The sequence below is a fragment of the Varanus komodoensis genome, unplaced genomic scaffold, assembly GCF_004798865.1.
Source record: "Varanus komodoensis strain SLA01 unplaced genomic scaffold, ASM479886v1 scaffold10, whole genome shotgun sequence".
Classification (NCBI taxonomy): domain Eukaryota; kingdom Metazoa; phylum Chordata; class Lepidosauria; order Squamata; family Varanidae; genus Varanus; species Varanus komodoensis.
Window position 1 is genome coordinate 15,402,730 of NW_025335269.1, and position 25,010 is coordinate 15,427,739.

A 25,010-nucleotide genomic window follows, 5' to 3' on the forward strand; every position below is an offset into this window, starting at 1 on the left:
CAGTATTTGAAATTTTTTTAGTTAGACTGAAACTCTTATTACCTAATAACATTTACTTAAGAGTAAGGCTTACTGAATACGGTCAGATATGTTAGTATGACATGGCCCTAAGTGTTATGAAGACTAGAGCATGAGGTTTGTGCTGTTCCAGAATTCCCCTTCCACAAATGCAGTACTTCTAGAAAACTGGATTCCATCAAAAACTAGTTTTACTGTTGTCTGGCTTTCAAGTTCTTGATTTTTATTTAGTTAAAAGATTTATTTTCTATCTTTTTGCTATAAAAAGCCTTCAGTGTGCTCTCAGCTATGATTAAAATGATAAACAATCAACACATAATTAAACTGCATACAAACAACATTGTATTTATTCCAGTGAAATAGTTAAAAGCAGTTCTTAGTAATTAAGGCTTGGGTAGACAGGATAGACTTGGCCTGGAATCTAAAAGATAGTCATGATGATGTTAGGTGAATCTCTATAGTGATGGAATTCCATAGCTGGGGCCCAGTTGCAAAGAGTGCCCTTTTATTACCATTGTCTGACCTTCAAAGGCAGGGAGATAAATCAAAGCCAGCGCTTTGGATTGTGCCTGAAATAATCTGGAAACTAGTGAAAATCTCTAAATATGGGGACTGTGTTCATTATGACAAGTTATGACAACATCTGTCTCCTGTATCAGCTGAAACTTTTGAGTTCTTTTCATGGTTAACTTGTGCATGGATAGCAGCTGAACTATTGACAAAATTAAGGAAAGACACTTCCTGTTATACATGCTGCTTGAACATCCTTAGATAAAGCCTGATCTAGAGCAACAGCAGGTTGTGAACCTGGCCTTTCATGGGAGTTCATCCCTGTCCAATATAAGTCAAACAATGTATTTGCAACAACAAAAAGCCTGCAGTATATCCACCTTTGCCTGGTATCTGTCATATAGTATACAAATTGCTTTATTCTTAAAGTCTCATATTAACTATTGTACTTTGTATATGACATTTCATAATGACGACCCATTATAGGTCATTATAAATGTGTTCCTTTTTCTGTTTTCTGTTTTTTAAAAACAATGATTTTTTCAAATTCCTGAAAGCAATTCTTTAACACACACTTTCCCTGTAATTTCTTTTATCAGGCTCATATAAGCAATTTGTTAAAAGCAAAACTTACTGGTTATAAGGATTTTGATACATCAATGTATACTTGTGCTGTGGAATTTGATTTCATGGAAAAAGAGGTAATTAAGTTCTATTGATAATAACAATAACACTTCCTAATTTTTGCAGTTTTGTTCTACCTTTTCTTGATACTGCAAAACAAAAACCCTTTGTGCCTGAGTTGCTTCTTTCTTGCAAAGGCAAAGATACAAGTCCTTAACGTTTAATTACGCTGGGTAACAACAGTATTATGGGATGACAAGCAGATGGTCCTACACTGTTTAATGCAACTACATTTTTATAGTAATATCACCAGCCTGAAATCATGCTTATGAGCATTGAGGGCTAATGCCTAATTAGTAGTAGTATATTGGTGCAATCCCCAACAGGATTGCAAGTATTAATACAATTTGGTTTTAAGTCTTTGAGCTTCCCTTCATCTATTATATTGCTTTTCATCTTTTGATACTGCCATGTTATATAATGCAAGTCTCTAAAGGTAGATTTGCATGCTTATTTTTGATCTTGTATAATAGATTGTAGATCTTGCATAATAACTTTTCCATGTCTGCTCAAATGATAGTTTTACCAAGACTGACTGTGAAAAAAGTCATATTAAGGAACACCTGTGAGGAAGTCTTGCTTAAGGGCTGTTTCAAATACCTGCATTCAGTGTGAACAGTCTCCACATTATTTGGACATTAGTTTGGATGCGGTTGAACTTGTTTTTCCCCTCTTCTACAGACCTTCTAATTCTACATGCACTTGGGAAGAGATAAAGCAGGTTTTAATTTGATTTTACTGAGATTATGAGAGGTCATGGGGCAGCTTTGAAGCTGACAATGTTTTAATTGCTATACTAATTGATGTTGACAAATTGACATACTAAATTAGGGAAGAACAAACATCATTGTCCTAAGATCAGAAAACATATTTCCAATAACTGCTATTGAGCACTGAATTCTAAGTTATAGATATGAATGAGGGAAGGAGGATGTGTCCCATTTAGTTTTTTTAATATAATTATTTAAATTGGCCCATTAAAGATTGAATAACCAAGACTTCAAAATCATTGCATGCAAATTTAAAAAATCAAATTCAAAGTAGAATAAGTGAAATCTTGGTTTAAATCATGTGGAAAAAAGACTAACTTAAGTTGTGCTTTTAAATCAACTTTTCCATGTTTACTGAGCAAGTGTGAACATTTCAGTTTTCATTTACAACTAGATGAAGCCTTTATGTCACCTTTGGCCATACAGCCACACATGCCTTTTCTACTGTAGAGTGACATCTGAAGATAAATAAAAATTTAAATATAAAATATTCTTTTAGAAGATTGAAATGGATTTTTAGTCTGTCAATTTCTCCTTTCCAGTTTGTAGGTTTATATGAAAGGTGGGCAACCCATGCTGCCTCCAAATTTATTAAAAATAATTGGAAAAATAACGTCATGGCTACAGAGTGTTAAAAGGGTCATCCAGTAGCTTGCAGACAAGCTAATGTTGATCCTTTGGGCATCCTGTGGAGTCACTATATAGGCCATTTTCCTTGCACCTGTGGGGTAAGGAAATGGCATATTTTATTTTTAAAATATTTTATATTTCATTTTTACTCCACAGAGTAAAAATAGCCTCTTGGCCTCCCCAAGTCTCCCAACCCAGTTTTATATTGTTTTTCTTAGGATTATTATCTGGGTTTTGCAGATATTCTGAGATGCTCTTTTAAGTGAAAGGAAAAACCCACACATTTAAAATAAGCAAATTAAACTTTATATGTTTCCAAATAATACTAAGGAAAGTTGCTTACTTAAAGGCTAAGTCTTCAAATTCATTGCCCTACTCATTGAAAACAAATACCACTGAATAAACTGGCGTTGGATATTGAACCAAAATGTGCAAGAGGACTGCATTCCTAGCAGCCAAAGTAGGCTTTGCACTAAAAGCACAATAGCTTATTTAGCTTCCCTTTTAACATCCAGCATCTTACTTTTTGTATGGAGTTTCTGAAAATTGCTTTCCCTCAGGGAGATTGGTAAAATGTATACAATATAGTACAGAAATGCTTTGGAAAGGAACAAGAGAGAGAGATCCATATTAAGATACAAGGCAAGATAGCATAAAACGGTGACATAACTAGAATAAAAATGTCTGTCTGCTTTACAATCACATTTGAGAGTTTCTGTGCCTAAATTTTACCACCGGTTAAATCTTTACATTTCAGACTCCAGTAAGGTACATGAAGACGCTACTGCTTCCAGTAGTTCTTGTTGTTTTTTCTGTAATTGTTGTAAAGGTATGTTACTGCTATTTTTCATTTCATTTACCTTTAACAAGCATAGTGTGTTAAAAGAAGGCAATTGATGGTCTTAAACTGGAGCACAATGGGTGCAATTCCAGTTGATGTAGCCCCATCTAAACACCAGACCTCCCTCTTGCCTTTCACATAAATGTGTAAAGAAGTGTATGTACTGAGAAAAACATCTAGCTTACATAAATCTGAAGAAAGAACCACTATTTAAAATAGCAGTTATTTTAAAGAGGGTAACTGAAGAAACTTCCTTTAACAGCTGTGAGTTGGAGGTCTGGATTTAATGTCTTATGAAAAACATGTGCTTAGATGGGGCCACATAAGCTGGAAATGCACCGTGTGCCCCATCCATAAGAAGTTATTGTTTTGTTTCTCAACCCAGACTGCTTGCTGTGGGGAAAATGCATCTGTTTTATCCACAGTGGGTTATTTTATCTTTTAGGCTCAGGTGACCAGTCCTAACATAGACAAAGGAAAAGTGGTGAATGAGTTGTGAGTTAAGAGCAGTAAAAATACCTTTGCTGCTGTTGACAATCTTACCTGTGTCAATGTCAATTATAGCCCTCAAAAGTGCCCAACTGGTACATTTGAGGGATTATCTCTGTTTGTCCACCCTTCCTTTTTAAATTGCACTTCCAATTTAGCAAAATGTTATTATTTGTTTATTATTATTTTTCTAGTTGGATTTACACATGTATAGAGGTGCCCACTTCCATGGGTCTGAAATAGGAAGCCTTGCCTGGGCAATGTCCTGGGGGATAGCTGATGTGAAAATGCAGCAAATTGATCTAGAGATAGCTTAGATAGGGTTGCATGTGTATAACATTATGAAAAAATGTATCCCTTTGGAGCACAAAATGGGTTCTGAGCCAGTGACTGGCCCTCCAGAGGGGCTTTATTTCCTGTCAGCACAAAAGGTGATTTCTGAAAAAGGGAGTTTAAAAGGGGGATAATGCTGGGCTCATAGTCATTGCAGGGAACGAAGACAAGGTAGCTTTGGATATGATGTCCCCAGGAATATGCTTCAAAGGATAAGAACAATCTTCAATGAGCCAAGTCATGTACTGTTTTAGGCACCCTATGGGTTGTTCACCAAATTGGGTTAATATGTGAATCTGCCCAGTTGGCTTGCTTTATTTATTTATTTAGTATGTTGTTCATCTGTAGGCTTTTTTTCTGCAATTTTTATATACAAGATGGGGAGATTAGATGTAGAACCTGGCATTGTGTTTCTGTACATTATTAGGAAAGTGCTATCATCCAGTGAACATAGGGTGAAATCTAATGTTGCCCAAGCAGAGGACACTTCATGCAACTGATATTCCCTCACCCTCAGTCCCACAAATGGCCTTCCCAGAGGGTTGTAATTGCACAACATGAGATTTCACCACCAGGCTAATTAAGCCCTTTTGAAATAATACTTGACACATCTTGTCTACTCAGGTATGCAAGACCACTTTTAAGGTCTGTAGTATTTACCAGTGCAGTACTATGCATACCTACTCAGAAATAAGTCCCATTGAGTTCAGTGAGGCTTTCTTCAAGGTAAGTGATTAGTGTAAGATAGAACCTAAAAAAGCTTTAAGAGTTAAAGGCTGTTAACATAGTTATCTTTTAATAATTTGTTCACAGGCATTTAAACACATTGTATATCACAAGAAATCCACAGAAAGGTAAATATTTTTGAGTTCATATTTATTATTATTATTATTATTATTATTATTATTATTATTAGAACATTTCTATCCGCCCCTTGCCGAAGCCTCGGAGCGGCTTACAACACAATACAATACAAAAATAGCAATATAAAATTAAAATTAATAATATAAAATAATTTATGCAGTGAATAAAGGAGTATCAGTATGTTGCATAGCTGAATACTGCCCTGTTATTCATGTAATCCCTTTCCTCATCCTTTGATAGCATTCCTGTAATTTCCTGATAGCATTAGTAATTCATGTACCATTTTCTGACCATGTTCAAAGTAAGAAGGTAAGCCAGCTTCCTGGCTCTAGACTTACAAATCCACCTTGATGGCTTGATTTGATACCTAAGTAAAGATTTACATTTTTATTCATTGCTGTTTAAATTGAATTTTTGAGTAAAATTTAAAAAATCACCGATGTCCATACTTAAAGGATGATAATTTTTTGTTCAGTGTACATGAAACAAAAATATATACTAAGCAGACTTAGAGATTAAATTGGGAAAATCAGTGTTGCAACTTACTAAACCCAAATGGTCCACTTACACATTTTGTCCAAGAATTTACCATATTAGCTGTGGCTGGAATCAAGATAGGTTTTTATTTCAGTACATGTGTTAACTAGCTTAACAATATCAGGATGTATGTTTTAGTACTACTTTGTGAATGGTCTCAGTGTTTTACATTTAAGCTTTAATATAATTAGCCCATTCTCTCTGTAGTTTCCTCTGGCCTCAATGCTTGCATTTCTCTTTCTGTACACCAATGTGTATATATACTTGCCATCTGAGGATAATCTTTCATGAATCTGAAGTGGACTGTAGCCCATGAAAAAATAATTGATAGTCTGCAAAGTGCCGCAAGATATGTCACTGATTTTTGCAACAGCCTACTAATATTTTGTCTGTAGTCACTTTTACAGACTGGCATAACTGATACTCAATTGCATTAATCACTTCCTGAAGAGAGGTGTATGGGAATTTTGCTTTTTCTATTACATGTATGCGTGTTAAAGTATGCATGCAGTTGTCCCCAATCTTGTGGTCAAAGTGGAAAGAACCATGAAGTGGAGAATGACTTTATTCTAAGCAAATAATGGATAAGTAATTATGCATGTAATGTTACAAAAAGTACAGTTGAAGTGTCTTTGAAATCAGATGTTGCTTACCTATATGTTACCTTCTAATTAACTAAAATCTATATCTGCTTACCCTCAGTGTGTAATGCCTAGAGGTAGTCTAATTATGTGTGTCAGTTATTCTGCTTTTAATAACAGTTGGCATAAATAATTAAGGAATCTTTACCAATGCACCCCAGTCATATTCTGAATAAGCGTGGTGTTAGATCTGTGTGTGTACCAAAGATCTTGGACTACCTTTTTCTCAGAACATCTGTTAACGTGTTTATAGTGAGTGGCAGAATCAGACAGTTTAGCTTTCTGTGAAGGACTAGGGTTTAGCTTTCTCCCCATCTATCACTGAATGAAAAAGTAAAATTTTACTCACTATGAGTTTTCATTCTAGGTAGTGGCTGTGTGGCATTTTTTTCTACTCTTTCTGCACAGTCTGTATCATGCATTAATATTTCTCCCCATGAATGCTCTTCTAGGTTATATTTATTTTTGCTATTGGGTGCTTAAGTTGGTTTATTTTATTTTTAATTTGCATAGTCATCTGGGAGCCCTTTTTCCCCCATGTAGTGCTTCAGATTGATTCTCCCATCTAGTCTGGGCCGCAGTGAGGTAAAAATGCTTTCCAAACACCTTAAGCAATAATGAAGTACAGCAAGTAAAATAATACTGTAGATTGTGCACAGGTAAACTGTGCACACAGAATTGTTATTGTCACTGTGATTTCAGGGTGTTCTTGTAAGAAGTGGTGCCTTGAAAATGGCAGTTCTCTTATTCTGGAATTCATATCTTTTCATTAAAAATTTATGTAAATTCCAATATTGCAACACATTAACTGTAGCTTGCCTGTTAACAGAGGATGTAGCAAATATTGATTCTGTTCAGTAAACAAACTTACGTTTGTGGTATTTTACCCAGACAGGAGGATCATTTTAATCATGGAGAGGTAAGGATTTCATCCTGTATGTATTCTGACAGTGCACCATTGGTTGGGATTTCTGCCAAATAAAGCAGAACATTAGCCTTTTTGGAGAAATAGAATCAGGTCTGATATAAAATTAACAATGGAGAGTACTGAGAGGGAAATAGTTGCACAAGTTTTTTTTTTTTTTTTTAAGCTGGTGGTACTTTTCTTTTTCGATGCACATATGACTACTTAAACTATATATTGATGGCACTGGCTTTATTTTATTAATTTATATTTTTGTTTGATTATATATAATCTGTTTTATTGTGTTTGTTCATGGCAAAAATATATTATTTAATGTTATTTATTGACATTTTTATTGTAATGGCTGCTCAGAGATTATGTTGCTAACAGGTAGCTTTTATATGAATTAAATAAATTGATATATATATATACACACACACACACACACACACACACACACTTTTAAAGATTCTTGGAGTTAATCAACCCCCCCCCCGCAAATACAGTAGAAGATACTGTTCCTTGTATCATTGGTTGCTCTTGATGACCAAAACCTGCTAATTTGATGTGTATATGCATGGCTCATTCCTTTTGCCTAAGTAGTTCCTGGGTGCTAAGTAGCCTTAATGTATTTTCAACTTCAATTCATAATATCACTAAAATGTTCCCATCATATTGATAGTTTTACAGAGTTTCCATAGTGTAGTAGCTACCATGTTTGCCTATCACATAAAACAATAGTTTTATATAAAGTTGAGAGCCGGTGTGGTGTGGTGATTGGAGTATTGGTCTGAGGACCCGGGAAATCCAAGTTCTAGTCCTCATGTAGCCACCATGAAGCCTACTGGATGACTTTAGGACAGTCACTCACTCTGATCCTGACCTTCCTCACAGGGATGTTTTTGTGAGGATAAGATAGAGCCACCTTGGGTCCCTTACAGAAAGAAAAATGTGGAATAGAAATGCAGTGTAATTTCAAAATCTTAATTTCTGTTTGCCAAAATACTTGACTTCAGGATTTTGCTACAAAATGCCTGGCTTGAGGAAGGACTATTGCCTCCCTCTTGTACAGTCATGTGCATCGTTTAAATACAGCAGTTCTCCATAGTCTACCTAATAAATTTAGGTTTTACATATTATTTTATCATCTTGTATATCAGTGTTCCCTAAGTTACTGAAGGAGCTTCATCAAGCTTAATTTTTTTAGTGGGCTTGCCAGTGAAGCTCACAAATCTAGATTGGCTTTTTTCACCAGCTTTATTTGAAAACTATTCAAATATGCTATGAAGTAATTTGTTTTCCCTTGCATTCAACAGAATATATTTAAACAAGTGAACTGTTAGACAATGCAAATCTGTATATTTCAGGGAGGTGAGGAAACTAACTTTTGGAGTAAAAAGAAATGTCATTTTGCTTTCTACATAGGTTTTCCAGTAATGTTTATTTTACATTTCAGTAAACTTCAAAGCACACCTGAGAGTGAGGGAAACATGTAAGAATACATAATGTACACACTGCATACATGGAAGCCCTTCACCATATTTAGCTATTCACAGCATAGGGGGAAGGCTGCATTCATCAAAATGAGCCAAACAAAGGGAATTAAAGGGAATTACTATATCCTTGGAAGTACCATTTCCCTGTTCAATTTAGTTTTAGAGCTATTTTTTCATGCAGATCCTAGTTGGATTAGAGTGCTGGTGTGGTATAACCCAAGGATAAAATTAAATTCATTTCAGTAATTTCATTTCTTTTAAACTGCAGAAAAATGCAGTAGTGATAGTGGAGCTTCAAAATCTATGGAATCTTCCATCTATACCATTTCATGGAATTACTTTTGCTTCTAAAATATTCTTTTACTATATTCCTTCTGTTCTTTTCCCCTCTCTGCTAAAAATAAAACCTGGGCTTACATTTTGATACTAGAATCATGGAATAAAGTGATTAAGTAAAAAACTAAATGTTTTACTGTTTGTAATTTGATACTTCTTTTAATAAGGAATTACTTTCTTACACTGTTTTGTTTTTTGTAGATAGTGTACCATGCACTGCAGCTTATCTTTTTTGCTGTTCTTGCTATTTTAATTATGAGACTAAAGCTGTTTTTGACACCTCATATGTGCATCATGGCATCCTTGATATGTTCAAAACAAGTAAGTATGGTTTACTTGACATACTTCTAATGATATGGTGATAAAGTATCTCGGGGGACAAATCTGTGGCCTCCAAACTTTGTATGATGGACCATAGGACAGGTAGCAGTCCTAGCTATGACCTCAGAAATGTCTTCTAAGGCTGGAGCTATGGCACCAATCTTGGAAAACACCCCTGTCTGCCCTTGCAGTGTAGTTCTTTTCACATTGGCGATGTGCTGAAGACAAAAGACTGTCTCTGAAGAGGGTAGAAGAGGCATTCCAGGGGGAAGAAAGAAGTAAGGCAGCAATGACTTCCAAGAAATTATCTCAGCTGGTCTTCCTCACAAAGAAGGGGCAAACATTCAAATAGCCAAATTCGGCCATTGATTTTTTTGAAGATCAAAGGGAATTCAGAGGCAATTGTAGCCTGCGTACCTTAGAGGGCACTTTGGGAGGGATTTTATGGCCCCCATACAAACAGCAATAAAACAGGCAGGATGATGGAATACATGTGGCATAAGTCTCAGTGACTAAGACCTGATAGAAGAACACATCATTGTGCATACTTTGTTGTGGGGGGGGGGGCAGCAAAATATTCTTCCTTTTCTACTATCATCACATCCTCAGGTAGCTATCCACCAGAGTTTTTTGTTAGTTTTTTTAAACTCGGGGCACTCCTATATCTAGACCATCTTGGGAAGGATGTCTTGGATTTCTCAGATGTGACAAATTTGCAAGGTACTTTGAGCAAATATTTCCTCTGACCATGACATCATTAATAAAGTTGCAGAGGAGGCATTTGCAGTGCTGCCTGCTCTAGTTATGTGGAATCACTTTTGGACAATGCAGCCTAACAATGTGGGCAAGATACTTGAAGAAGTTAGTTTCCTGTATATTTGAGCTTTGACCACCTTGGTTAATTGTAACTAGCTAAAAGAAAGTGCCTGGGTGGGCCTCCATGAGGTTATTAATACCTCCTTGAGAGAATAAATGGTTCTGGCCACCTTGAAAGAAATGATCATGAGACCATTCCTTCAGAAACTTTCTCTGGATCTGGAAAATTGTATAATTGTATAATATAACATTGATAATATATGGAGGCCAAGAGGTATCATGCTCATACCAGTCTGCCCATTCATTAATCAGATGAGGTTCTTTTCTGATTTATTTTGCACACTGTCCTGAAAATCACTTTTCTGGGTGAAGGGCAGTTGAGGCATTTTTAAAATAAATAAAATAATGAACATTCATACTGATAATAAAGTATATAATGACTACTGATAATTTTAATGGAAAAATTAACTGGCTTCAAAAACCTTTTCTAGTCAAACTTTGGAAAATGAAAACCATTAGAAACTTGAATAGTATATAAAGTAAATGCCTTTTAATTTCCTTTTATAGCTATTTGGATGGGTCTTTCACAAAATCCAGCCTGGAACACTTGTCCTTGCAATTTTAGCAATGATGGCATTTGAAGGCATAGCAAACATTCAAAAGGAACGCAGCATTGTGGGAGAATTTAGCAACCTGCCTCAGGAAGAACTATTACTGTGGATAAAAGCAAACACCAGGCAAGGTAAAAAACTAAACCAAGCCTCATTTTGCAAATTTACTAGAATATCTACTACACGACAGGCAACACAATGCAGTTTCCAGAGAGGGTCATGCTTTTGAAACAGTTTTCCTTGATGTCATTTTATTGTAACTATCACAGAAAAACTACAGTTTTTAAAAAGGCCTAGCTTTGTGAGTGTTTGTTACTGTTGTTGTTAGTCACGAAGTTGTGCTTTGTGAATATGGTCATCAGTAATTGTAAACTTTTAGTATTCAGAAACTGGTATTCAGTAGAGAAAATTTGTGGGGAGGGTTTGGAGGGGGGATGGCAATTTTAAAAATTTAGGTATAATTTTTATAGGAAGCATTTATTTTATGTAACCTTAATGCAGTTTTAAAGGTAAAAGGTAAAGGTATCCCCATGACATTAAAGTCCAGTCATGTCTGACTCTTGGGGGTGGTGCTCATCTCTGTTTCTTAGCCGAGGGAGCTAGTGTTTATCCACAGACAGTTTCCATGGTCATGTGGCCAGCATGACTAAACACCAAAGTGCACAGAACACTGTTACCTTCCCACCAAAGTGGTACCTTTTTATCTACATGCATTTGTATGCTTTCCAACTGCAAGGTTGGCAGGAGCTGGGAGAGGGTACAAGAGCTCATCCCATCTGTGGATTTGAACTGTTGACCTTTCAATCAACCAGCCCAGTGGCTCAGCAGTTTAACCCACTGTGCCACTGCATCCCAGTTCAGTTTTAGATTTCCACAAAAAGTGAAATGAAGGGCCAGTTTACAAATAATGTTTAAGTAGCCTATTTTGGTCCTTAGAGTTAATGCCTGCTAAACTGCTATGCATTTTTAAAATATTTCCCAATTATTTCCAAGTGTTTATAAATTCTTCGCTGTATGTTTTAGATGCTGTTTTTGCAGGTGCAATGCCTACAATGGCAAGTGTAAAACTGTCTGCTCTTCGACCTATTGTGAATCATCCCCATTATGAAGATGCAGGGCTTCGGTAAGATGTTAAGTTCATATTTTAGGGTTAATCACAATTATTTGTTGTGATTTACTTATTCAGTTTAGGAATTTTTATCACTGTTAATGATAATATTAGAGGGAATGATTAGCATAGAGGTATGTACAATCAAACTCCAAAGGTTTCTGCAAGGAATCTGTACTTTTTTTCCTCACTAGATAATGCATGTGCATTTTTGTGTACAGGTATGCCTGGCTTTTTGCAGATTCAGTCTAAAATGTTGTGTTTTATTCGTTACTACTGTAGTTTTATCTTTTTATTGTTCTGGAAACTACTATGAATTGACTTGCTAAAAGGGGGTACCGTATTTTTCTGACTATAAGACGCCCTCATGTATAGGATGCCCTCCACTTTTTGTACTGATGTCCAAGTGAGCAAGCTGCTGCAGCACACACCCGAGCCAATCTCCTCCCCAGTCGTGCCCGCCTCCCCCACCCAGCACGCCCACGGTTCTCCTCTCGGCCCCCCCGTGTATAAGACACCCCTCCATTTTAGGTAAATATTTTTAAGAAAAAGTATAATCTTATACACAGGAAAATAGGGTATATACTTCTAAGAGAATCAAATAGTCTAACTGGAATCTTTAGGGCTCTTAGCTAGGAATCTCACTAGACCTTTGCAGAGGTATCAGACTTTTGCTGTGTGCTGGTGATGTCATTTACATTTATTAAAGCTATGGATAGTAAAAAGTATCCTCTTTCTAAAATGAACACTTTAAAATGGTATCTGGTAGCTGGAAAATGATCTGTAAAGATGACTTGCAAACAAAGGAAAACAGAGCTAAATCTCTTACTTTTGATGAGTTTAGAAGAGGATTTAAAGTAGGAGTTTTGCATCAGATGAGCACTTCTAAGTAAAGGTGTTAGTTTAATATAGCATTGAGCTGTGAAGATATATTTGTTTTAATTCAAATAGATTAATACAGTATTTTATTTTAGATAAGTGCTTTCTGTTGAGAGATGGCTGAATTGGTTACTGATTTATGTTTCCTTCAGGCATGTAAGGTCACTAATCCTGTGACTTCTCTTGGCTTAAATAATGTGGTGGTTCCTCAGCAACAAGCAGGAGAGCAGTAAGCAGCAGTGGGTAAACTCCTCCTTCAGCAAAAAGCAAGGGCTGCAAAAAGAGAAGGAGAAGGACTTCCCTTCCAAGCAGAAGAGCTTCTCCAGTTCTTTTGCTGGCTTTCCTTCAACCTGAGAGCAGCATCTCTACTGCTACAGAGTTCCTACTTTGGACTAGAACTTTTTTGGGTTTTTTTAATTGCTCCTTATCTTCAGCCTTTCTTCCCTCATCTTCATGCTTTTTTCCTGTAATACCAGCCCAATCTGTAGGAAATGGGATATTCAGAGGTTTTCCCTAAAAGTATAGGTTGTATAACAACCTGTATAAGCACATTGCTTTCTTAGCTTTCAGTAACACTGCTTTTTCATCTTTGTTTGGTGTCTTTGGTGTCTCCACAAAAGTGATTGTGGCTGTAGTAGCACAGTTCAGGATGAGGTGGAACTTACATTGGCCAATGCAGAGTCAACCTACTGATCAGATCACAGTAGGTTATCACAGTCATGCAGACATCATGACTATGCTTAATTATCTTGATTGCCATGGTTTCACAGTCAGCCATCCAAGAGGTTTCTCCAACCAATTCAAAGGTTTCCACATTTGGGATTTATACTGCACCCAATCACAAAACATACATCCCTGTTTCAGGAGACAAACAGCAAGACCCTCTTCAGTGTATGTAAAATCTTGTCCTAAAAGACAGCATCCCTCAAGCACTTTGCTCCTTGTGTGAAATATAACTTCCAGCTTCATTGATTTTGCTGTATCACCATCAGATCAGCACCAAGCAGACAGTTTAATGAGGCTCTATGGAAGGGATGGATTTTCTCCATTAGTTATGTAATCTAAGCCACTTGGCCAGAGAAACACTACCAAAAAAAATATGCATTTACAGAAGCACTGATGTCAGCTTGTCCAAGTGGAGGACTGACTTCCAAGAGAATGTGGCCTTGGGTTACCTGTGGAAGCTGCTGAACTAGTGAACTAGAACTGAAGGTAGAACATACTTTGCACATATTCTGGGAAAGGATCTGTTGTAAACATGTTAAAATGTGAACAGAGTTTGACCATTGAAGAGCTCATCAGTCATCTCAGCTTTGCCCTGGAAGCACAAATGACAAAATTGAGGCTGTTGTACTTTGGGCACATCATGAGGAGGCAAGACCCACTGGAGAAGACAAAAATGCTAGGGAAAGTTGAAGGCAGAAGAAAAGCAAAACCAAATCTGAGATGGATCAGTTCCATAAAAGAAGTGACAGGCTTGGCTTCACAAGAGCTGAACAGGGCTGTCAAGGATACGGCATTTTTAAGGTCATTTATTCATAGGGACTCTTAAGTCAGGAATGTCTTGATGGCACATAAATCCTTTTCAGCAGAGCATACTTGGGTCTCACAGAATCTCAGGCAGGTCGATTAAGCAGCAGGAGTCTTGAACAGGTGAAATGAGTCCAGCATTCAGTGGTTTTTCCAGCTAAACACATGATACTGAGAAACAGTGAATCAGTCACTTTGCAAACAACAAGAAGGACAAAGTGTTCCACTGCTTCCCATCTTTCTTCTATCTCTATCCTTTATGCTTCTTCTACTTTCCCCTCATATGTGAAAATTATGTAAATGAGAGGATATTACAGGTGTAGAAGAGGATATTGGCTGTGATCTGGACCAAGAGGTCATGGTTCTCAGACCTTTCAGACCTCAAGATTCTTGACCAATGACCTTTGTAAATGAGGTTGGAGATAGTCCACCCTATTCAGGTTTCCTACCAACAAGATGGAAGGCTTTTCAGAGGTGGTGCAAGTGTTGGTTGCTATCCTGGATTTCTGTCCTCCTCCTGTCTAGATTAGATCAGGATCTTGTTACTAATATTCTGAAAAGGGAGGTACATGATTCAGACAGCATATTAGTTTAATGTCTCCACTTGAGGAGCCCTTGCTTGAAGAAGAGCATTTCTTTTTCATGGTCTCTGTGCAATACACATATGGGTGCTGCACCAGCACAGTGCCTGCATTCAGGAAGATTCTCCTAGCTAAACCTAGAATTTTTGGTGGGAGCCTCATCTTTTCCCCCTAGTATAAATAGGTGGGGCTCTTTTCATCTGGTTGCTGAGGCAAAAACAGAATCCCAGGAGTGAAACAAACTGAAAATGGATGAGTAGGCTGGAGGCTCAAGAGTGAATGACAGGAATCCCCTGGGGAGACAGAATTGGAGTCAGAGATGGGAAGACCACCCAGCCCCCAAGAATTCTGCCTCCTGAAAAGGAGCAGGCTGGGAGAGTGGACATATCTAGTCACCTGCATAAAAACACCAGTATGCCAGCAAACTCATTGAAAAGAACATGTGACCCAGTTTTCTGTAGCTTGAGCCTTGCTCACAACCTTGCAGGTAGGATCAGCTTCTGGTCCTCAGTGCACTTTAGTAGTACCCTATTTATATCCTACTGAACTAATCCAGTTGGGGAGTTTATCTGGAAGATTTTTTTATGACATTCCCTCTTTCTATATTATGAGGAAATTATTCTCTGTTGGAGAATAATTGTGTGCCTTCCATGACAGCACAATAGTTCACTGACTAGATCAGTGATTAATTCCCATATGTTGTCATGATGTAATCCTGCACAATCTCTGCCCCAATTCAGTCTGTTTTAAGAGGACACAATGGCATAATTTGGACATACTCCATGCTTTCTGCAATTATGATTATCATTACTATACAAATTATTCACTTTTTCCTGGAATTTTTCAGAGGGTACAATTCATTAAAGCATAAAACAGTAATCACAGTTAATTTGAAACAATCCCAACATTATCTCAGTAAAACAAATCTCTAGCATAAAAATGATATAACTTTACATTGGGACTGATGAGAATTAGGAAGTTAAGGATTGCTCCTGTCCTGAAATCCTGGTGATTTTCCAGTCTCGATCAGAGACAGATACATGACAGATCTACAGTCAACCTGTGGGACACAAACCCAGTGCATGTGGTCCGAGTCAACAAATCCACTATTACCATTTGCGTAACAGGGTACAAATTCAAGAGACAATCTCACTAGACAGGGATCACAGTCTATTTAGTGCAAAATGCAACAACTTCTGCACCTTGCAGCATCAGTGCCAGCCTGAATGGCAAATTGTCACTTTTGGTGTAGCCATCTTCAGTGCTAGTTTCTGTATACGTCACGACAAAGCATGCAAAAATGCATCACAATCAATAAAAAAGAACTTTGTGTGGACAAAAGAGCACAGAAAAACAATCAGCAGTTTATATATGTTGTCAAAGCGATATGTTTTCCATGCCTGTTCCATTCCCCTGTGGTGTAAGCATTAGTAACAGATCCCCTTGAAGTCCCTTCTGTTGGTTATGCTTTCTTCTCATTCATCTTTGACCAGATGAAAGCTTTCCACCCATACCCATCCCAGAGTTGTAGGAGCTCTGTTACCATTTTTATTATTCCAGTCAAGTCCTGAAGCTTCCTGGAAACCAACAAGAACTTTTTTTCTTTTGGAGGGCTCTGCTTTCTTCCACAGGAGGAGTTAGCCTTCAACTGCTTACTGTCCCCTTGCCCATGGAAAACTCAATTTCCCATTCTAACTACAAAAAGCAGTTAACTACCATTTGATCTTGTCTTGTGACCGAGCAATTCTTCGTATTCATGGCTGATTAAATATTTGATATTGTATTCATACATATATTTTTGCCTCTTTTCCTTTTTTCTAAATTTTCTAAATTGGGTCATCCTCACTTCTAAATACATTTTGTGCTTCACACTGTTGACTATAACAATGTATGCCGGAATAAATCAGCTGTCTCCAGGATTCCAGAGCCCTTCTCACTTTTCTTCAGTAATGAGCTCCATATTCTTAGTTCAAGTTATTTCTCTTGGTTGGTTGGTTGGTTGGTTGGTTGGTTGATATATTTGTGGTTTTCTGTTCCTCAAAGGGCAAGAACAAAAATAGTCTATTCCATGTATAGCCGAAAACCAGCAAAAGAAGTTAAAAGGGCATTGCTAAAGATGGGAGTAAATTACTACATTTTAGAAGATTCTTGGTGCCTAAGGAGAACTAAGTAAGTAGTCTTGGTCATTACTACAAAATGATAGAGAGATTGGAATGCTGCTTCTAGAAGGACAGAACAGGATATAAAATAAGGCAGATCATGGTATTTGGGACTTTTCCATGAATTCATTTACCTTTTGTAAATAATAAGTCATTGGGAAACTTGGTATAGCCTTTGAAACGGTACTAAGCATATTTCACTTTTCCATTTTCAGCAAATGTCATTCAGATAGTTGGTGTTAATGGCTAAAACTGATCTTTAGAAAGTGATTAAAATTGGAAGATAGCTTTTGTAGCCTTGTGTGAGGTACAGGATGAGATTGTTTTTTATTTGCCCTTTATGTTTGGAATATTAATAACATAAAATTGATTGCATGAATTTTCTGAAGCCCTTACTGTTCCTTGTGGATGTGGAGATGGTATTTATTCTTAATTAATACGGTGATTATCCTTGGAAGTTGTGATAAGCTTTGGTAAAGATTGTTCATTTAATTTAAATGAGGTCTTATATGAAGGAATGGCCTGTGTAATTGTTAGAGTTGCTAGTCTTGTTATATCATCATCATTATTGTGCTGTTATTGGAGCCAGGCTATCACTATAAAATTGTATGTCTGGAATACAACATTCAGTGTATTTTACCATGGACTATACCATTTCAGTTTGGATGTGAAATTTAATGACCTGGAGGAAGTTGTCCATCACTTCTACCTCCTGCAATACTTCACTGGTTAGTCAGGACACTCCTGGACAATATGGGCTAGAATATAAAAGGAGGTTGTTGTGGAGATGGGAAGAATCCCACCTAGTCATGCTTGCATCCTAAAGGTAGGCTAGCTAGTTCATATAAGGACATTTTCCTGATCACCCTCACCATAGCCCCTGCTGCACTGCATCCTGCATTCTTCAGAAGGGCTCCTCCTTACCACAGAGGGTTTTTTAGGAAACTTCAGGATAGACAAGGTGATGGAAAAACTTCCCTGCTATAAACTTCCTTCAGTTAACTTACCTTAGGATCCAAATGATAATGAAGAAAACGTTGTTTAATGTGTAAAATAATAGCTTGCCTTCTTCAGGCATTCATAGCTCATACGGTGAGGGGAGAATGTAGCCACACTCGCTGGGCCCACCCCTTCTGTTGCATCACTAGTTCCTTCAGCACATGAAGGGAGTAGGTCTGAGATATGTTGGTTGATCATTGGACCTTTTCAGCTATGTGTGGCTAATGGGAGTTGCAGTGGAAGGGCAGGGGCCAGTGAGTGTGTCCCTTTCTCTCTTTCCACAATGGTAGTCAAGTAAGGTTTTTATTACCTAGATAAAAATTGTGTGTGATCAGTTTTGCTCCTGTTTCTTTCACCCAAATATATGCTGATAGTATTTCTGTATATTTTTAGGCCTGGCTGTAGCATGCCAGAAATTTGGGATATAGAAGATCTTGCCAACATTGGAAAAGTTCCCTTATGCAACCTCATGAGCAAGGATTCCCGGCCATACTTCAGAACAGTTTTCAAGAACGATATATTCAAAATATTAGAAGTTACCAGGGAATGAATCTTCTGTGCTGCATACTTTTTGAAAATATATATTAAAGTAGTCAACTATTTAAAATATCTCTCTGAATTCTATTTAAAGTTAACAAGAGTTTTTAGATAAATTTCAGCAGATAGCTTCATTAGACTTAGGCTGTTCTCCAGAGAACTCTGTGCTCAGGAGGTCCCCTTGTCAGTTACAGGAACTGTACCATGTGACATAGGCTCTGTCTCCTTCCATATAATATGGTATAGTCCCACATACTCATTCAGGGCTACTTCACTGGATCAAGGACTTAGATTGTGAGTTCAGCTGTATTTATTTGCAAATACATTGAAATAAATGAGAATGACTTCAGAATAAATGTGGAGAACTGAAATAATAGTATGTTAAGAGACCAACATGCTGACTGGAGTACTGGACTTGTAAAATGAGGAAATTTAAAATATTCTGTCTCAAACTTGATTATTTCTATTTCTGGATCAGTTTTTTAAAATTTGCTATGCAAATGTGTATGCATTTAAACACTTCTTAATAATACTGAATAATACTGATCCAAAACAAGTGAACAAAACTAGCTGTAAAAAAAGAGTACCAGATTTCAATTCAGTGAAGTTGTAGAGACCAATGATCATTTCCGGCGATGTCAGTGCATCTTTAAACCCTGAATAGCTAATAATTAACAAATGGTAGTATGGTATTTAAGATTCCATACACTAGTCATCACAATATATTGCTAACTGACTTCTCCAGCATGCTTCCCATAATGCACATTTTATGAATCTGTATAGTTTTGTAAAGAGATAGGATAGAGGAAACTATCCAATTTATGTGCAAGTAGTTGTTTGTTTTATCAAAACAATTTGATAGTTTAATGACATCTTAGATCTAGGTCATATATTCAAACTTTTGTTCTACATGGAAATTATTTTAGATAACTTTAGATAAAGAATGTGCAGAATACACATTCTTTAATTTTACTTTGTAAATATTTGCTAAAATGAATCCTATTTGCAGTAAGCAGTATTTTTGGTACTAACTGTTGAAATGTTTTGAAATCACCTTGGTAGACAAAACTGACCAATTTTGCACACATGATGCTTTAGCAAGGAAAATATTTTCTGGAAGGTCTTTTTATTGTTTGGCCTTAATGCAGAAATAGAAGGTATTTTTGCCCTTCTTGTAGAAAGAGAGTCTAAATTATGAGCATTTGTTCCCTGAGAGCTAAAATGTAACCACCAGAGCAGTAATGAATTCAAAAAGGCTTGTTTCATTTTCTTCTCTATCTTGGAGCAAAATTAATTCATGTAACAGGCAAATCTGTAGATTGGTAAATATTAATTAACTATTATCCGTATTTGCTTTTCCACATTTCTAAAACAACAAAATCCCTAATTTCTGTCTTCTGTTGATAATGCATAGGTCATTGTTATTTAGTATCTTGTTTGGTAGAACAAAGTGTTGTGGTCTGCAGAAATGGCAATATATATGATCTGTTTGCAAAAGATAAATTTTTGCAAGCCATGTAGACAGAAACCATACTTTTTCCAGCCACCTGCTGATTTTTAATTTCTATTTTACACTTAAAGCTTTGTTTGCAACTAGCAGTAGCAAATTATCCATGGAGAAACATAGTTTATTGTTGTGAGCCATGTTGCCTCCCTCTGACAAACAGAAGCCTGAAGCTGCTGCTTTTGCATAATACTCTTCATTGTTTCTACGTACAAATCATTCAGCCAAGTCTCTGAGCATGCACAAAGCAGCTTGATCGCAGTTTGGCGATTATCACCCAAAGCTCCCCTCATGAACCCTTTTGTGTTCCACCCCAGGAGCGAGGCGCACTGTGAAAATGGGCATTACTGCTCTTGTGCCTCTAATTGGACTTCCCTCTGGTGATGGCATTGAGACAATAGGTCTACCTCCTCAAGTGACAGGTTCTCCATTGGAGGAACTCCCCATGTCAACATGCCCTTCTTCAGGCTGAACTCTCCAACATTTCTGGGGCTAATCTTTCCCACTGTTGCATCCTGTTGGGTCCGAGGACCTTGAACAATTCTCTGCTGCAACTGAATCAGCAAAATCAGTGTGGCTTACTTCCCAGGGGAACACTTGCCAGAGCCTGCCATTACGCTTATTCACAACATCGCTGCCCTTTCCATGGGGACCCCTCCTGGGTGACCAAAGCCACAGCCTGCTGGATTTATGGGGAAACCTGGAATGGAACTGCTCAGTCAAAGCAGGTGTGCAAAGATTGTCTGTGTACTCCCAAGTCCACTCCTCAGATCCAAACCCCTTCCAGACAATCGCATACTGCCACTGTCCACAATGAAAGCACAAGTTCAAAATGTCCTGAATCTCAAAGTCCTCCTCCCCTGCCTGCCCCACAAGGAGATGAGGAGGTAGAGGTGCTTTTTGAGAACTCAGAGGGTAATCAGTCATGGTGGGGGACAAAAGGGAATGGTGAAATACAGGGTGGATTTTCAGGGGTGGGGGCATCAACAGTTTAAAAGTTTAAATGATTAATTTGTGCTACAGTCTGAAAGGGCCAGCACAGCAAGCTGCCAGTTTCTTAATGGAAGCAAATAGGAATATACATTCAGTAGAAAATTATATGCAATCTTCCACAAGCATGTCCATTCCTTCCTTGCAGTGAGCATCTACTACTCTCTTGTAGCCAGGTTTAGTCCAGTCTAATGGCTCCTTAAGGGGGACATGTCCAGTGTGTAGTTTCTGCAAGAAGTCTGCTGCCACCAACCTCTGAGGCAACAGTAGGTTCAACTGGGGGTCATTTGGCACACTGGCAAGCTGTGCAGAAGTGGACAAAGGTCTCAACATTCTGGTGCATGTATCTCCACCAGAAACTGTGAAACTATGTGCACAGTTTTGTAAATCCCAAAGTTTTCAGGCAAAAGGAGCGGTATGACAATAGGGTAGCACCCATTTCCTTTGGAAAGAAGAAACAAAGGCAGTGCCATCTATATAATAAACCATCCCTTGAAGGGAAGTCTGGGGCCTAGCTCTGCACTATCCAGTTCTTTACAAATACAAAAACATCCTCCTGTTGAACCTGGTGGATGCTATCCAGCCAGGGACAGGCAGGGGTGCCACTAGCCAGAGCCTCAGTATCAAGGGGAATAGTAGGATTCTGCGGGACGGAACTGGCTACTATGAGCTTGGGAATAAAACTACAATGCTGGAAACATTGGGTAGAAGGAAAAGTTATGGTACCATCAGTCCAGGAAATTTGAGGCTTGTGTTTCACCCGCTGGTCCATGTCCAACACAGTAGCATGTGATAAATGATGAGTGTGAGCTATTCTGCATGATTCCCAGTGTGTAGAGTCTGGGAGCCCACTGTTGCAGCAAAGCAATGCAGTCTTGCAAGATTGAAATTCAAGAAGGAGGCTGTAGCTGCACTGTTAAGAAGTGCAGGGGCATGCAGCTCAAGCCCCTCTGGTGTCTGGAGAGTGACTTTCAAAACCAAAGGAGTAGAAGGTGGTAATTTCTGAGTGGGAGAGGGTACACCTGTGTTGTGTCTGCAACAGTCCCAAGTTCACAGTACTTGAAACATGGCGATTTCCATTTTTGGGAGGCGAAGTTGCATTGCTCCTGGCTTCATAGGTTCAGGTTCTAGGGTTTTGAGGAGAAGGAGAAGCAATGGGGCATGAAAAGAGCTGGTACTGGAGGGAAAGCTGGACTAGACAGGAGTGGAGCTGTCAGTGGCAGGAAGCAATGACTTTTGAGTATGTGCACCAGCCAGCACTTTTCAAGCTGGCTGTCAATTTGGAGGCAAAGTTGAATAAGGTGGTTAAGATCCTCGGCCCAATTAGTTCATGCAAATATATCTAACATTTCATCCTGCCCTGTATTGTGCCATGTAAGCTGCATTGCTCCAATATAAACTATATTTGCAACTGGAGCCAGGTGGAATACTCAGTGACTGTTTTCCATGACAAAGACATCAAATTTCCTGGGTGGTAACCTCTTGTCACAGTGCATCCCCAAAAAATCCTCCCATGGCCATGATGATTCCCTGTAGTTATCTAAGAGGAGATTGTGGGCAATAACCCATTTTTCCATCAGGAGACTTATTGCAAATCCCACTCTAATTTGATCTGTGGAGAAATCCTCTGGTCATATTTGCATATACAGTTCACGTTGAGCCCAGAATGTGGGGAACTGGTCTGATTCCTGTCAAATTTGGCCAGAGAATCTAAGGAACACCTTCTTCATGGCAGAGTGGGGGGGGGGGGGGAGAGTGCCAAAATGGGCAAGCGTGGCTGCCTGAAGAGCCGCATTGGCTACCTGTAGTTGTGCCAATTGATCCCACAGAGCTTGGAACTCTGCTGCCTCCACTGCTTCTTCCATGATTCTCTTTGAGAGTTGTGGAGGGGAGAGAGAATTGGCTGGCAAAGGAGGAAGGAACAAGTTGAGACTAGGGACAAAGTGTTGAGAGCTGCGTTGCCTTCTTCTGACAAACACAAGCCTCGAACTGCTACTTTTGCATAGCACTCTTTATTGTTTCTACATCTAAATTATCTAACCAAGTCTCTGAGCATGCGCAAAGCAGCTTGTTGACCCCAGTCTGGTGATTATTACCCAAAACTCCCCTTACAAACCTGTCTGTGTCCTGCCCTAGGAGGAGGCATGCTGTGAAACTGGGCATACCTCTCATTGTACCTCTAACTGAGCGTAGAGCAGGGCCATATCAAGTGGCAGGGGTTCTCCACTGGAGGAGCTCTCCATGCTAACATCTTTTCCCTCAGGCTGGGGCTCTCCAACATTCCCCGGGTCAGGTTGATCTGTTTCCCCACCTGCCCTTGAGCTAATCTCTCCCACTGCTATGTCCTGCTGGGTCCCAGGACCTTGAACTGCTGTTCAATCGCATTGAAATGAACAGTTTCTTCTGACTCTGAATCAGCAAAATTTGTGCAGCTCACGTCCCTTGGGTACACTTGCCAGAGCCTGCCATTGTGCTTGCTCACAAACAGCTGGTTTAAATAGAGGTGGGCAGATTAGTCAAGAAGTGGGCAAACTGCAAAATTTCTGATGTAATTCAGTTGCAATTCCCATAATTTCTGACCATGCTAGTGGTTATGATTGGTGTTGGATGAGAGTCCAACAACTGGAGGCCACACTGCTAGGTTTATTTTACTTTGGTGTTCTTCCACCTTGTTAAGAAAGTAAGGAGTGACCAAAAAATCAATTTAAAATTAGAAATCATACTGTGTTCCCAATTTGTGAGACTGGATGACTGATGAGTATTGGGTAGTAGAAAATAATCATTTTCAACTACTGCAGAAACAGGGAATTGGTGTCTTATTTTATAATTATATTGTAGCACAATATAGTGTATTTTTATGGATTTTATGCTAATTGTTGATGTTTGTGGTTAAATAAAAGCTTTGTTCATATTTGTGTCTCTGTAATCATTTGTTGGCACCATGATGATCCAGGATGGCTTGTCAGATCATCCAGACCCAGATAACAAAATCCAACTTGGGTTAAGCCACACAAAAGCATAGCAGCAAGATCCCTTTGCTGCTCTTACCAAGTGGATTGCCAGCAAGCACAGCTGACAGAGTATCCCAAAGTCCTCAATGAGCACTTGAGGGTAGCTGTCAAAGGCTTCACTCTGACCAACTGTTTCAGATTATGGGAGAAGAGTAGAGCTTCCAATGTTCTGAAAAATACTGCTCAGCAGCTGCCTCAAACTGCCCCTTTTAGACCTGCCACCATGGCATGAAGTGGCTATTGCCACTCACAGCTGGGCAGCAGATCCAGCTCTCCCACCCCAGTGCTGTCAGGTACAGAAAGTGCTCACCTTGGTAGTGCAGGGCAGAGATCAGGTTGGTTGATTCAAAAGTCAGCCAGCAGAGTCCTGGATCCTTTGGGCTGCAGCAAAAGATCTTGTGGCATGGAGATCTGATCAATAAAATGAATCAGTAGACCCAATCCTGGATCCATTGCCCCACCCTGCTGTCACAAACTAAAAGAGCTTCCATCAGCCACTCTGTATAGGTATTGCTCCCCTGTTGTGCTTCAGGGAAACCCTTTAGGGACAACTACACCAAGAGGGCTCTTTCCCTGAAGTGCAATGGGGTTCACTCCCAGCTTTTGTTCAAGATGAAGTACGGAGGGGTTAATTAGGGGCTGCCCCATGCCTACACGTTTCCCTATTTAAGGTTGGAAGTTGACTGCATTGTGCCTTAGGGGATGAGCCCTGTTTGTGCAAAAGGGACATCTTGGGGAAAGGGGGTTGGCACCCTTGAGGGGATTGCAAAAGCTGTCATTGCTCCGGTTGTGTCCCCTGGAATGTCACCAGGGGGACTGAGAATGAAAATCGAATTTGAGGGCTCATTGTGGGTCCCTCTCAGATTCAGCCAACCAAACCTGGTAAGTTACCAAAGTGAGTTGTGTTATGA

General features: G+C 38.7%; 1 protein-coding gene across 3 annotated transcripts in view; it reads left to right on the forward strand.

Moving 5' to 3' along the window:
* Positions 1-23,999, forward strand: part of DPY19L1 (dpy-19 like C-mannosyltransferase 1) — a 57,644-nt gene extending 33,645 nt beyond the window's left edge. For all 3 annotated transcript variants that reach the window (XM_044454610.1, XM_044454618.1, XM_044454602.1), the window contains exons 15-23: positions 1,128-1,229; positions 3,370-3,441; positions 5,089-5,129; positions 7,209-7,236; positions 9,255-9,374; positions 10,758-10,932; positions 11,825-11,924; positions 16,943-17,068; positions 18,451-23,999. In XM_044454610.1, coding sequence (XP_044310545.1) covers positions 1,128-1,229; positions 3,370-3,441; positions 5,089-5,129; positions 7,209-7,236; positions 9,255-9,374; positions 10,758-10,932; positions 11,825-11,924; positions 16,943-17,068; positions 18,451-18,607 — 921 coding nt within the window. In that variant the 3' untranslated portion in view covers positions 18,608-23,999. The remainder of the gene's footprint in view (positions 1-1,127; positions 1,230-3,369; positions 3,442-5,088; positions 5,130-7,208; positions 7,237-9,254; positions 9,375-10,757; positions 10,933-11,824; positions 11,925-16,942; positions 17,069-18,450) is intronic.
* The last annotated feature ends 1,011 nt before the right edge of the window (positions 24,000-25,010 follow it).